Here is a 16,188-nt window from a genome sequence, read left to right as displayed (position 1 = left end):
TCTGTTGGGTATATTCCTAAGAGTGGGATTGCTGGGTCATATGGCAGGTTTATTTGCAATTTTCCAAGCACTCTCCATATGGATTTCCACAATGATTGTACTAGCCTACACTCCCACCAGCAGTGAAGGAGGGTGCCTTTCTTCCCACATCCACGCCAGCATGTGTTGTTTTTCGAATTCTGAATGTAGGCCAGTCTCACAGGAGTTAGGTGGTACCTCAAGGTGGTTTTCATTTGTATCTCTCTGATGGCTAGAGAGCCTGAGCATATTTTCATATGTTTGTTAGCCATTTGAATCTGTTCTTTTGAGAAATGTCTGTTCATTTCCTTTGCCATTTTGCTAGAGGGTTTGTTTTTTTCACTGTCCCTGGGTTTCTGAAGCTCTTTGTAAATCCTAGATATTTGTCCCCTATCACTTGCGTAGAATGCAAAAATTTTCTCCCATTCTGTTGGTTGCTTCTTCACTTTGTTAATTGTTTCCTTTGCTGTACAAAAACTTTTTAGTTTGATGTAGCCCCATTTGTTCATTTTGGATTTGATTGCCGTTGCTTTAGGCGTCTTTTCTAAGAAGTTTTTCCCTGTTCCTATATCTTGGAGTGTGTTTCCTATGTTTTCCTTTAATAGTTTGATGGTTTCTGGGTGTAGGTTTAGGTCCTTGAGCCAGTTAGAGGTGATTTTTGTATAGTGCAACAGGTGTGGGTCTTGCTTCTTTATTCTGCAAGCTGCTATCCAGTTGTCCCAACAGCTTTTATTGAATAGACCAGGTTTTTTACCTGGGTTGCTTTCAGTTTTCTTGTCAAAGATTAGTTGACTATACATGTGTGGATTCCCTTCTGGTGTTTCTATTCTGTTCCACTGATCTTCTCTGTTTCTGTACCAGTACCAGACTGTTTTGATAACCACTGCTCTATAGTATGTCTTGAGGTCTGGAATCATGATTCCTCCGGTTTGATCTCTATTTTTCAAGACAGCTTTAGCTATTCGTGGTCTTTTGTGTTTCCAGATGAACTTCTGTATCATCTTTTCTATTTCTGAGAAGAATGTTGCTGGGATTTTGATTGGGATTGCGTTGAATCTGTATATTGCTTTTGGTAATATGGCCATTTTGATAATGTTGGTCCTGCCAATCCAAGAACATGGTAAGGTTCTCCATTTTTCAAGATCATCTTCTATTTCTTTTTTAAATGATTTATAGTTTTCATCATAGAGGTCTTTCACATCTTTAGTTAACTTAATTCCTAGGTATTTAAGATTCCTTTCCTCTATTTTAAAGGGAACTGTACTTACAATTTCTTTCTCAGCGGTGGAATTATTTGTATACACTAGTGCCATCGATTTGTGTTCAATAATTTTGTATCCTGCTACTCTGCCAAAGTCTCTTATGAGTTCCAATAATCTTTTGACTGAGTCTTTTGGTTTTTTTATGTAGAGAATCATGTCATCTGCGAATAGTGATAATTTCAATTCCTCATTTCCAATTTGTATTCCTTTAATTGCTTTTTCTTGTCTAATAGCTCTGACAAGGACTTCCAAAATTATATTGAAGAGTAGCGGTGAGAGTGGACATACCTATCTAGTTCCAGATTTTAGCGGGAAGGCTTCCAATTTTTCCCCATTTAGTATGATACTGGCATTGGGTTTATCGTAAATTGCTTTGATTGTGTTGTAGAATGTTCCTTCTATGCCTATCTTGTTTAGGGTTTTTAACATGAAGTGGTGTTGGATTTTATCAAATGCCTTCTCTGCATCTATTGAGAGGATCATATGGTTTTTATGAGTCAACTTGTTGATGTGATGTATCACATTTATTGTTTTGTGAATGTTGAACCATCCCTGCATGCCTGGGATGAATCCCACCTCGTCCGGGTGAATGATCTGCCTGATGTGTTGTTGGATCCTATTGGCTAGTATTTTATTTAAGATCTTTGCGTCTATGTTCATCAAGGATATTGGTCTGTAGTTCTCTTTTTCTGTTGTGTCTCTCTCTGGCTTTGGTATTAAGGTGATATTAGCTTCATAGAACGAGTTTGGAAGAATTGCCTCTCTTTCTATTGTTTGAAAAAGCTTGTGTAAGATTGGGGTTAGTTCTTCCTTAAACGTTTGGTAGAATTCAGCAGTGAAGCCATCTGGTCCCGGGCTTTTCTTGGTTAGGGGGGCTTTAATTGTTGATTCAATCTCAGTGCATGTTATTGGGCTATTTAGATTGTTAATTGCTTCTTGACTCAATTTTAGTAGATTGTATATGTTCAAAAATCTATCCATTTCCTCTAGGTTTTCTGATTTGTTCGCATATAGTTGCTTGTAATAGTTCCTGATGATTCTTTGTATTTCTGAGGTATCTGTTGTTATATCTCCATTCTCATCTCTAATACTATTGATGTGTATTTTCTCCCTCCTTTTTTTTAATTAGTCGAGCTAGTGGGGAGTCTATTTTGTTGATTTTCTCAAAGAACCAGCTCTTTGATTGATTGATCTTGTGTATAGTCCTCTTGGCCTCTATTTGGTTTATTTCCTCCCTTATTTTGATGATTTTTTGTTTTCCTACTAATCCTGGGATTGCTTTGTTGTTGTGTTTCTAGTTCCTTCAACTGTAGGGTTAGCTGATTTACTTGGTGCTTTTCTTGTTTCTAGATATAAGCATTGATTGAAATGAACTTTCCTCTCAGCACCACCTTGATTGTGTCCCATAAGTTTTGATAGGTTGTGTTGATGCCTTCATTTTTTTCAAGCAATTTTTTAATTTCCCCTTTGATTTCCTCTCTAACCCATTGCTCATTTAGTAATATATTATTCAGCCTCCATGTGTTTGTAAGTCTTTCTTGGTGTTTCGAATTCTTGGTCTCAAGCTTCACTCCCTGGTGGTCTGAGAAGGTGCATGGTATGATTTCCACTTTTTTAAATTTGCTAAGGTTTGTTTTATGGCCTATAATATGATCTATCGAACCTTTCATCCTACTGACAGAAAATACACTTTTTATTCATCAGTACATGGAACTTTCTCCAGAATTGATCATAAAATTCAATCTTTGACATGGATTTTGTTTTTGGCTTTGGTTACAGAAGCCTTCCTTCATTGTATGATAATGAGGCAATATTTACCTAAATGGGCTTCACATGTGTCTTATTGTTTTTGAATTTACTGTTTTTGATATTTTTTAAAAAAATTTATTGATCTGTATTCTCCCCTAATAATTACCCAACCAACAAATCAGAGCCTATTAAAATTATAATGCATTTTCATTGCTTATTGAACATAAAATAAATTAGGAACCTAAAAATTCATAAGCAATAGTAAAAATGCAGCACAGGGCCCGGCGGCATGGCCTAGCGGCTAAAGTCCTTGCCTTCAACCTGTCGGGATCCCATATGGGTGCCGGTTCTAATCCCAGCAGCTCCACTTCCCATCCAGCTCCCTGCTTGTGGCCTGGGAAAGCAGTTGAGGACGGCCCAAAGCTTTGGGACCCTGCACCCATGTGGGAGACCCGGAAGAGGTTCCTGGTTCCCGGCATCGGATCAGTGCGCACCGGGTTGTTGCTGCTCACTTGGGTAGTGAATCAGAGGACAGAAGATCTTCCTCTCTGTCTCTCTTCCTCTCTGTATATCTGACTTTGTAATAAAAATAAATAAATCTTATTTAAAAAAATCTTAGCCCTAGAAGAAAATTGATAATATGTATTATATTAGTCAGCTTTTTATTACAGTGATTTTTTTTTAATAGAAGCCATTTATGAAGGGAGAAACTTCATTTTGGCTCCCTGTTTTGGAGGTTCACAGTTTAATTGGATGACCCCAATAACATAACCATCTGGTGATACTGATGTGGCAATGTAAGCATATGAGGAGTATTACGGGTTCAGTAATTAAGCAAATAGTAGGTACGCCCAAGTTGAGAACTGTGTTCCCACACCCCAGTGACCTTAGTGGCTCCCTTTAGGCCCACTCTGCAGCACAGTAATTGGATTTTGACTCCCCCTTTTAGGACCATTTAAGTGTAACTTTGGGGCTTAAACTTCTAAGTCCAGAAGCCAAATCTTACTAAAATGATAGCATATGTGAAGTTATTCAGTCATGTGCAGTAGCCTTTTACTGAGACTTTATCACTACTATTACTGTAAGAAATTGCAAACTTATTTTAAGAACAACATCACAGCATTAAATCATAAAAATTAAAATTAAGGTCTAGCAAGATGACTAAACATACATGATGTGTATATTTTTCGTATTCATCATAAAGCATATTGAATGAAAATATTTGAGAAAGATCCTGAGAATATAGTTATAGATCATGCTTAGTGTAAAAAGGATTATTTACATTAATAAAACTAAAGATAGTAATATGTAAACAGAAAAGGACTAGATAAAAGTAGATGCATATTTTATATATGATTATCTTTGGTTAGTTGAGTTTTTTTTTGTCTATCCCATCCATTTATTCATTTCCCAATTGTCCTTTTCATACTTGCTTGTCTCTCTAATGAACTTAAAGTAATTGCAGGCAGTGACTGTTTTATTGAATACACATCATGGTTTCTGGTTTGTTGTAGGTTCTTAATATGGCTAAGTGTTAATAAAATTAAATCATAATTTGGACTTGTGGGAAGCAACTGGAAATACCAGGAATATTCAATAAGATAAATGGACAGAGCAGTGATGAAGTTTCAAGTCATTTACCAAGGCATGAAGAAGCCCAATGAGAATTATTTCAGATCAAACTGCAGAAATTAGATGTCAGACAGAAGTGTATTTTTTTTCCTACAATAAATAGTTAAACTAGGGACTCAGCTTCAGTGTATCTTCAGAGAAATTTGGGAATGGCCTAAGCACTTCATATATGGGCTTGTGAAACTTGAATATAAGGTTAGAGACTATAATTTCCTAAAATTAAATCAAAGAAAAATCAAGGTGAAATGAATAAACTAAGCTGCTGTTGAGGGAAGTAACACACAACCAGTTCCTTTTTCATCTTAGTGTAGAAGTAAGCTGGGGATCTGTTGTGGACACATAAGTTATATCTGCAAAGTGAAAAATTAAACATGAAAATAGAAAGGAAGGGGAAAGCACCCCCTGGGAGGAACCCAGGAAATGGGATACCTCTTGAAAAGAGTGAGGGAGACACCAGGTTTTCAGAAATTGTGCTGCATTTTTAAGAATTCCTTGACTCTTGGTGAGAACCTATGGGAAGACATTCCCCATTGGTGGTCTCTCAACCAGTTAGGAAATGGCTGGGCACTTCTGGTGCTGTCCATGTGAAAGTATGATTTCCTGGCCACCTGGTAAGGGACAAAAGGTGGCCTTCCCACCAAATGGCAAGTTTCTTTGCTCTCTGAGGTGTCAGGCTTCTCAGTGTTGTCCTGTTGGCCAGTACTTGCAGTACCTGCAAACCTGGGTAGGGAGAGGGTGGCCCAGGGAGAATGGCCTCAATAAGATCAGACCCTGGACCTGACACAATGTTTCCTGGCTTGAACATTCCCTTGCTGTGAAGATTAACAGTTTTGTTCTTAGTTATGTTGTGGTATATCTGGCACGAAATAATTGTACTTTGGGCAGTTGATTTCTTTTTGAAAATTTAGCATAAATTTTGTCATTGTGGTAAACTAATTGTTAAATGGAGAAATTTCTGTGATTCTAAATGATTAGCATTTCTTTATATATTTGCCATAACTTTATAGAAGTATCTTTTGGGAACATTTAATTGCTTAAAAAAAAAAACAACTGTGTTCTAAGCAGATTCTTTTGCTGCGTAATGTGGTTTCTGAGTGATTATCTTCACAGAAGGGAAAGAACTACAACTAGTTATCGCTATGAGTTGTAATGAAGAATTTACTTCTGTTTCTGTTATTCAGTGCACAGCCCCAAATCTGAGAAAACACAAGTCCTTATTCATTTGGTTATTTTGAATCACCCCTACAAAGCCTATGTGGATTGAAAAACTGAGTTTCTGAAGCTTCCCAAACTAAGAACCAATTCCTCTTTTCTTCTGTGGGGTCCACTCTGAAGAAATGACCCAGTTTATTTTTTGCTGTAGCCCAGTAATTTGGGTTATTATAGTTTTGTGGCACAGCTTTGATTTTAGTGGCAGAACAATAAAGTAAGAGATTAGCAATCAGAACCGTGTCAAAAGATGAGAGTAGACTAAGAGCTGACTCAACACTGAGACAGTCGTGATTTGGGATATTGTATCTCTCAACTGTCTTGGATTATTGATACTAGCCAGAAAGTGACTTTTAAAAACAGTTTTGCTTCTTTGTCAGATTTTAGAAAGGTGAACTTCAATCAGAACTTTTGTTTACTCTGTAGGTCTGTGTTAAAGGCCCTTTCAGGAAGAGACTACATAGTGAGAGTGGGAATATGATGATATTACTTAAAAATATACTGCTATAAACAATAATACTTTATAGTCATGTAAAAGAATGAGGAATTTTTAATTTATCGATCAATTTCAAAAAGGCAAGATGGAGGAGGGCTTAAACCTGTGATGTAAGGACCAGCGCTGTGACAGGTCGGGCTGAGCCTCTGCCTGTGATGTAAGGACCAGCGCTGTGGCAGGTCGGGCTGAGCCTCTGCCTGTGATGTAAGGACCAGCGCTGTGACAGGTCGGGCTGAGCCTCTGCCTGTGATGTAAGGACCAGCGCTGTGGCAGGTCGGGCTGAGCCTCTGCCTGTGATGCATCCCATGTGGGTGCCACTTTGAGTTCTGGCTGCTCCACTTCTGATCCAGCTCCCTTCTAATGTGCCTGGAAAAGCAGCAGAAGATAATCCAAGTGCTTGGGCCCCTGTATGGATGTGGGAGGCTTGGAAGAATTTGCAGGCTCCATACTTCTGTCTGGTCCAGTTCTGGCCTTGTGGTCATTTAGGAAATGAACAAACAGATGGAATATACAGATATTCTATCATTCTCTCTCTCTCTCCCTCCCTCCCTCCCTCCCTCCCTCTCCCCCCCTCTTCTTCTCCCTCTCCCTCTCTCTCCCCCCTTTTCTCTCTCTCTCTCTGCTCTTTCTCTCCCTCCTTCCTTTCTTTCCTCCCTCCCTGTGTGGGTATGTATACATGCGTGTGTCTGTCTCTTTCTCTCTGACTCTGCCTTTCAAATAAATATGTATTTACCATATATCACCTTTTTAATGTATGTGCATATTTCTCACATAAATTTTAAAATGTAAGAATGCATCCTCCAGAGTCAACATATCTAGGGTGAAGAGTCATTATAATACTCCAATGACTTAAAACTATTCCACTTAAGTCTGTTTATGTACTCAAAAGATTTGAGCCCAATTGATTATGCTTCACTTCAAGAAATCCTTATAAACAAACCTGAATGCCATAGGACAGAACCATTAATTATACTACCTAGAAAGTGTAATTAATGGGTTTGTACCACAGACTTATGACACTCAGTAAATATTAATAACGTAAACTCACTCTACCAAGTACCTTAAGAGTGGCAAAACACATAGATCATTTTCTATGACTGAAGCTTTCCTTCAGTATTCGCTTTTGGAATATGAAAGCAAGCAAAAACAATTTAACATCAGTTTTTCAGTGAGAAATTAAATATTCTTTGGTAGGGAGATTATGTATCCCAAAACAATGTTCTCAAGATTTATTAATATGCATTTATGAAATCCTATATGCTTTATATAACATATTTCTAATACTTAAGAAAATATAATTTAAAGGAATTAAGTCCATAACTGATATTATTCATATTTAAAAACTGAATTATAATCTTAAATTTTCTAAATTTTAAATTTTGTCATCTAAAAAGCTCTTTTGAAAACTGTATACACAGAACACTGATAATATCAAGTGATAGGTTATTTGTATATCATGTGATCCATTTCTTCATACCTTTTCCAAGCATGGCAACCAGAGGTGTTTTTTGTTTGTCTTAAAGATTGGTTTATTTTTATTGGAAAGTCAGATATACAGAGAGGGAGAGAAACAGAAGAATCTTCCGTCTGATGATTCACTACCCAAGTGGCCACAATAGCAAGAGCTGAACTGATCTGAAGTCAGGAGCCAGGAGCTCTTCTGAGTCTCCCAGGCAGGTATAGGGTCCCAAGGCTATGGCCTTCCTCGACTGCTTTCCCAGGCCACAGAGAACTAGATGGGAAGTGGAGCAGCCAGGATTAGAATCAGTGCTCATGTGGGACCCCAGCTTGTGCAACGTGAGGATTTTAGCCACTAGGCTACTGTGCCTGGCCCAACAACCAGAGTTTTGTTTCTAAGTCCTGTAAAGGAGTATGTTTTCAATACCAATAGGAATGACAGTAGTGTTACAGCATAATTTTGCCCTCTTACTGTCAATATTCTTTCTCTATTTTGAATTAATACTGTATCTTACCCTTCAGTTTCTCTTTTCTTCCAAAAGTATAGTGTGCATCAAAGTGATCAACCTTGCCCTTTGTCTATTGTCTGTGAAGTATTATCAGTAGAGCATGTTGTAATCAAACGTTGGAAATATTGTTTGCAATACCAGATGTATGCCATTACCCTAAACTGTTATCTGAATTTTAATTTGAGGGACAAACTGCTATTTCAACAAAATGTTTTTCGGGCTTAATGTTTATTTAATGAAAGATCAGCTATTATAATTTGCAAATTCTACTGTCACTATGGTTGTTTTCACTAATTTACCTTTTTCTAAAATCTTCGCTCTTCGACAAGGACTTGCCATTTTGATTTTAGTGTTGACAAGGCAGGTATTAGGTTGACAGAGTCGCAAAAATTATACTGGAGTCTGAAATTTTCAATGAGATGACTTATCTGCTATTTCTAGCTTGATACAAAAGAGTCTAAAAAATGATTCAGGAACCATCTTACAGAAATTAAGTATTGTCATCACCCTCTTGCCACCGTTTTTCTCTAATGTGGTGTTGCTTTCATTTAAGGCTTTTTGAAATCAGTTGCCATTGTGTGATAGTTCTTACTATAATAGATATAGATATAGATATAGATATAGATATAGATATAGATATAGATATAGATATAGATATAGATATATTGAGAGACAGAAGTCTTCCATTTTTTGATTAACTCCTCAAATAGCCACAGAGCTGGGATCTACATCCAGGTCTCCATGTGAGTGGTGCCCACGTACTTAGGTCATCCTGTGCTGCTTTCCCGGGACTACTAAACAAGAAGCTGGCTCAGAAAGGCGGCATCTGGGACCCAAGCCTGCACTCCTGCATGGGAAGCTGGTATCACAGGCAGTGACTCAACCAGCTGCACCACAGCACTGGCCCCATGTGGCAGCTCGTAATATACTAAATTGGTATGGTGTGTGCAGAACTTAACTAATATATTATCCCAGTTAGAAATTTGAAGAATGTAATATACTTCATCCTTCTCATCGTAACAGTTTTGTTTCTTCTTATTTTCCCCATTATCCCCAGCATCAAAGTATGAATCTATGGGACGAGCACTGTTTCTGAGAGGACAGGTACATGACTTCCCAGAATCCCTGTTCTGTTTTTCCAAACTAAAGCTGTGCTTCTGTTTTCTGTGAACCACCTGCCTGGGAAGCTCCATACTCGTTTACACTCGGGAGGATTGGGCACATGTCTTAGCCACACTGTTGTTGGAGGCAAGCAGGTTATCGAGTGCACTTAGAAAGCTGAGTTAAAGACACTTGTAAGAATTACGATGTTCCTCTTATAACATGACAAAAACATTTAGTGCAGTGTTCAGTGGCTTAAAAAATACAAGTGTTGTACATGATAATCAAGGAAAGTCATGCTGTTTGCTTGTTACAGAATAGATCAGTTATTTTCCCAGAGCTCATTTTCGTAGTATTATGAACCAACCATTTCCAGAGTTTGAGTCATCAAAAGTGAATAAATCAATAATTGCAATGAAGTATTTTATGAAGAAAGTACAGTTACATACACTGTTAACTTTTGATAATGTCATTATCTTATGAATTATCTGTATTTAGGCATACACTTGTATCTGCATGGTTACTACTGACTGAAATTTTGAGTGAATTGAAATTTGAAGTAGGTGTTAGATTTATCTTCTTAAGTTTTATTATAGCTTTGCGTAAGGGTAAGCAAATGGAAATGACACCTAAGTTACAGCTCAGTCACTGGAAAGGTAGTAAGGAAACAACAAGATGAGAGTTGGGATTTTTCCACTTTATATATATATGTATTTTGCAACTTACTAATTAACTATAGCTTATCAAATGTTGTCTTTTAAGATTGATTTATTTTTAAAAATGTATCTCAATATTTTCTAAGAACTATAAAATTAGTGTCAAGCTATAAAATCAAAGTTATAGCAAACACAGTTTCTCAAAGATTGACATTCACAGAATCACTGTTAAATAATGCACAAGTTTATTGTCTGCTTCCTATATTGCTTAGGCTTACTCCCCCACCCCTGGGACTTTGTAGGAAACATCAACACTTTCAAGAACCTTTCCAGGAAGCTTGCGTTTTGGTTTCTTTATCTCAATGAAGTTTTACATGTTTGGTCTTCCAGAAATGTTTTATACGTTTTTACAATGGAATATCACCTTTGCCTCCTGAAAATGATTATACTTTAATAACCTAGTCATCCCATCAATACAATAAGTGAATGCCAGATAACCCAACTATCCATGAACTGTGTGTGGACTGGCACTTGATTAAATTCTCATGGTAACTCTAACAGAGAAGCACATTTTCCTATGATTTTTTTTTTTACTTACTTGAGAATTTTGCTTCTTATGATAGATTCCTGAAGTAAATGAATTAATAAGTAAAGTTTTCTTTGTCATATCACAAAATATGAAAATGAGACTCAGCAGTTCAAAATACTTTCAGATTTTAGCCTACTAATGACCTCAAACTTCTGGCTAAATTTGGAATTTAAAACCAATGGGTAGGAATGGGAGTTGTGTGGTTTGGTACATTGAACCATCACTCTGAGTGGCTGAAACCCATATGGAAATTCCAGTTTCAAACCTGGCTTGTCTGCTTCTGATTCAGTTTCTTGTTAATGCATCCTGGTAATAGAGGTTGCTGACACCAATGTGGGAGTCCCAAATGGAACTGGGGGCCCTGCGCTTTATCCTGGCCAACTTCCAGCTGTGGCAAGCATTTGAGGAATGAAGCTATGGATGGTTCATGCATTCAAGTATATGGAAATCAGTACTTAAAAATCATGAAATAATTTACCTCAAGTTTTTGGTGCATGTATTTTCCTACTTCCTCTATTACATTATAGATAGTACTTAGTTTTTACTAACTTCCTAATGACTGATTTAACTCAATGTGTAGCTGTATGTCAGTTTAAAAATAGATACAATATGTTATATGATAACCACACTGAATGTCGTGGTTCCTGCGTTCTAGGTACTAACCTTGGCATTTGGAATAGTCAGATCAATCCATCTTCACATTGAAAGAGTGACCACTTTACTGTATAGTTTGACAAGATTTATTGAAATTCTATGGTGGTAGTGGCATCTATGCTTTGAATATGTATTTTATTTGAACTTAAGTCAGCCAGAGTTGTCTACTTGTTTCCTTATTCAAATCAAGGTAAATTCATTCTGTAACCTATACTATAATTTATTCTGGAATTATAAACATGTACATTTGGAAACTAATGCTTTATTTGTTGGCTAATTAAATAGAAGAATATTTCTGAGAGAATGCTAAAATTGTAACTTGTTGTATTTCTTATAGAAAGGTACTTCAATAAATCTCTAATAGTCCTTTTTTGAAGGCAAATATTTTATTTAACATTTATGTAATTTTACTTTTAAAGGACATTAAAAACAATATTAGCTGCTTTCCAATTCTTTTTTAAAATTTTTGTTAACCATGGTGCCTAATTTTCTGTTAAGGTTTTAGGATTTCTTTCAATTTGTTTGAAACACAGCGGCTCAAGAGAAATATATATCCTGCCCACTGATTCATTCATAGGACTGGCCCTAGGGCCAGAGTCAGGATTTCAGCCGGGTATCTCCTGTGGCTGGCAGGGACATAACTATTCCTACCAAATGTGTCCCAAATTCTGCATTGGCAGAGAGTTAGCACTGAAAAGTAGTGCCACATATCAGGCCCAGTCACTTTGATATAGAACCGAGTATGTTAACTACTAAGTGAAATGCCTATTTCTTAGGGAACTAAGAAGGATTTAAATGCAAAATGGTAGGAATTCTAAAAATTTGATAGCTTTTTTTTTCATTTTTCAATTGTGTATTATTAACAGGTATGGTTTACATGATGAAAAAAATTATTACAATAGTGTAAGTCTCCATAAAAGACAAAATGCATAACATATGCCTGAAAGAAATAAAACAGCAAAAATAATGATTCATTGCATATATAATTTAATTTTAAAGAAAAAAATAAAGTAAAAAAATTAAGTATAGATGATACTACGTAGTACTCTGTAAGAGGCCTTCTGTGCCTGTGGCCTGCAACTGAATTCTGGGTTCAATTCTCAGCTTCAGTTCCTGAATATATAGTTCTATTCCTACAGGCAGTGGTCAGCAGAAGTCATGGCTCAGATAATACAATTCCTGACACTCAACTGGAGTATTTGGTTGCAGTTCCTAGCTTACAACTTTTGCCCCAGCCAGGGTCTTTGTAGGTATTTAGGGAGTGAATGGAATCAGCCAATCAATCTCTCTCTCTCTCTCTCTCTCTCTCTCTCTCTCTCTCTCTCTCTCTGCCTCTCACAAAAATGAAATCTTTAACAAAAGTAAATAGGAAATTGAATTTAAGACATTATATTTAATGCACTGATACTCTGAGAATTTTTGATTACCAGGTTAACTACTTACATTTATTGTGCAAATCCTCTAATCTGATTTTATTTTTTTCTACATGTGGATTGTGTTCTTAATATGAGTTGTAGGGTTACAGGGAACCAGAGAGACTGACCAACTGACTGACTTGACCTGCTGAACATGAAATATTTCCCATCCTCTGATGTATTTGCTTAGTGCCTGCTAGGGCTTGGCCAGGGACAGAAAGACTAAAGGAGTTGGAATCTCTACCCAGGTCTCCAGTGTGAGTGTTAGGGACCCTACTACCTGAGTTAACAGCTGTTGGCAATCATGGTCCAGCAGCCAGAATGAGGAGTAGAGCTGAAACTCCAATCCAGATGCTTAATATGTGTTGTAGACATCCCAAGTGCATCTTATAACCACTAGGCCAAATGTTATCCATCTGTATCTTTATAATTACTCATTTCTTTTTATTTTTTGTAAGAATGATTTATTTGAAAGAGTATTGGGAGATGTGTGGTGGGAGTGCAATGAATGAATGAATGAGAAAGAGCCTCCATCAATTGATTAACTTCCCTGTAGCTATAACAGCTGAATCTGGGCTGAGCCAAAGCAAAGGGAAGGAACTCTAACCAGGTCTTCCAAAACGGCTGAAAGGGTCCCATGTGTTCAGTCACGTTTGCAGCAAACTGGTTTAGGAGCAGAGCAAATGGGACTTTAACAGGTGCTCATTAGGAATGTCCTGCAATGCTGATCTTTGTTGGTTTTCATTTTAAGATTTATTTTGAAATAGGTCCAGAGAGAGAGGGAGAGAGATCTTCCATCCACTTGTGCACTCCCCAGAAGGCTCCAATGACCAATTCTGGGCCAGTCCAAAGCTAAGTGGTTTCCCTCGATCCCCCATGCTGGTGATGGGACATTAGATGTTTTGGCTATCTTCCACTGATTTTCTCAGGCCATTGACATGAGGCTGGATTAAAAGTTGAGCCGAAAGATGATGAACTGATGACTATATGGAATGCTGACATTAGGCAGTACTTTTATCTGCTACAACAAAACATTGGTCTCAGAAGTATTGTTAGTAATGCTCAAAATGACTATCAGAATGCCCCTCTTTAATCAATGCTTCTTGCCTTCCAGAGTGCAGACATGAGCCCTGCAAGCAGTACCACGTCACTTCCTGTTAGTCCTCTTACTGAAGAACCAGTGCCTTTCAAGGTAAAAATTAAACAGCAAGATCTATTCATGCTGTTTTTTTTATTATTATTTTTAATTCATTAATTACATTGTATTATGTGACACAGTTTCATAGGTACTTGGGTTCTCCCCACCCTTCCCCAAACCCTCCCACCATGGTGGATCCCTCCACCTTGTTGCATAACCACAGCTCAAGTTCAGTTGAGATTCCCCCATTGCAAGCATATACCAAACATAGAGTCCAGCATCTTATTGTCCAGTCAAGTTCAACGGCTTCTTAGGTATACCCTTTCTGGTCTGAAGACAGAGCCAGCAGAGTATCATCCCAGTCAATTGAAAGCTCCAACATACCATCAGCAAAAATTTACATCATTATGGAATTAATTGACATAGTAATGAGTAACCTATTCATGCTGTTTTTATGAGTTTAATGAATGTTTAAGATAGTTTAAGTATAGATATGGAGGTAAGCTACTGTAATTTTTAAGAAATTTGTTTTAGAGTTTGAACTACTTTGGTTTTTGTTCCTTTGTTAGACTGTTGCTAACTTAATCAGGTAAAGACTGGGAATTACTTTTGGAACCATAGTTTAACCTTACGTATAAGGTAAGGGAAGTTTCTTATAGTGTGCTTCATTTGAATTAGATGCTTAATATTTTATATATATATATTTAAGTCATGGACATAGAATTAATCACTCATCTAATGGTTAAATTTTCATTAGCAATGCTAGGTCTCCAATAATTAGTTATGTAATCATTACACAATAATAGTGAAAACTAAGAATTGAAATATGGAATCATACTCTGAAACACATTGTTTTTTCAATAACTTTTAAGTAAATAGGTAAATTAAGTATTCCAGAATTATGAATAGTAGCATTTTTTAGCATTAAATGCTTTGCACATTGCTATCATAGTTAAATCCTCTATAGTCATTTACAAATCTAGATTTTTCCCTGAAAGTATACACATGAGCTAACTTTTCTTTATACTAAAGAAGTTTCGATATAAGTACAATTATTATAAATAAAGTGAACTTATAAGAGTCCCAGAAAGTTGGCATGATGAACCTGACCACAATGTTTTAGTATCATTGAATTTAGAGGCAGCTAGTATGCATTTTGGCATTTGCTGAATAAGGCAGTTTATGGTTAACTATATTCTGATTATATTATGTATACACCAAAATGAGAAAATAATAATACTCCAACATTTAGAGTAACTTGACATTCTCACTTTGTGCAACAGGAAACAAAATTAAGAGAAGAGCATATATTTAATGAATATTCATTGAGTTATTAAAGCTTCACCAGTCACAATTTTCTCTTCTTTACACAGTGATTATAGTCCTTGAAAATTAATGTTTTTCAATAGAGATTACCAAAAACAAGGGGATAGGTATATTCAAGAATCTGTTAGCATAAAACCAATACATATTTGACTATTTTAGTTTTTTTTGAGTTGTTCTAAGAGATCAAATTATATTTTACTTCATGTGAGTAAATGATTTAAAATCAATTAAAACTTTCAAGAGCTTATTATGTAGTAGTGACATTTGATGGCCAGTACATTTATGTTGTGTCTAATACTTTTATGAAAAATCTTACCACATTTTTGAAAAGTATTACCTATCTTATAATTATTTAAAAATAAAAATAACAAAATTTGCAAATAAAATCAGTATTTCTTATTTTTGGCTTATAAATTGTCATTGTAAGAGAATATTTATCTTTATGTAAACACAAAAATGAAAGTTGAATAGCTGTGTAGCAGTACAGTGTGTTATAGTTTCAAAAGTGTGGAAGACTTTTCAACACATAGAAAACATTTAATTTTTCTTGTAACAGTCCTAAAAAATTTTTATATTGTAATTCAAGTGTGTTTAGAATTTTTTTTAAAGTATGGTGTTTGACTAACATGGTTACCTTAACAAACAGGATTATATTTTCTCCTCTCTCCTCATGAATTTATCATTTTCTTTCTAGTAAGAATAAGGTAATCCTCTTTAAAGTCTTGGCTTCCCATTTACCTACATTGATAGCCACTCTAGTAATTCAAGAATTCAATCTCTGAAAGATAAGCAGTGCTGGCTAGTTGAAGGACTTTATTTTTCCTTATATCCTAGGAAGTAATTAGGTTACTAAAAGACATGTATTTCTTCTAACTTCTTGGTATATTTTGGATAGCGTCATAAAAATAATGTAAGATACATTTTTTCTCAATTGTTTATGAAGATGAATGCTATCCTTTAAGCATTATCTCTAGAA

The 16,188-nt window shown here is 36.2% G+C and overlaps 1 protein-coding gene across 2 annotated transcripts in view; it reads left to right on the top strand.

Moving 5' to 3' along the window:
• The window catches only part of CCSER1 (coiled-coil serine rich protein 1), a 1,128,290-nt gene that overhangs the window by 451,200 nt on the left and 660,902 nt on the right, over window positions 1-16,188 (top strand). For both annotated transcript variants that reach the window (XM_004590570.2, XM_058667043.1), the window contains exon 7: window positions 13,863-13,940. In XM_004590570.2, coding sequence (XP_004590627.2) covers window positions 13,863-13,940 — 78 coding nt within the window. The remainder of the gene's footprint in view (window positions 1-13,862; window positions 13,941-16,188) is intronic.

The sequence above is a fragment of the Ochotona princeps genome, chromosome 7, assembly GCF_030435755.1.
Source record: "Ochotona princeps isolate mOchPri1 chromosome 7, mOchPri1.hap1, whole genome shotgun sequence".
Taxonomy (NCBI): domain Eukaryota; kingdom Metazoa; phylum Chordata; class Mammalia; order Lagomorpha; family Ochotonidae; genus Ochotona; species Ochotona princeps.
The sequence above is the reverse complement of the archived record's forward strand: the minus strand, read 5'-3'. Positions and strand labels throughout refer to the sequence as shown.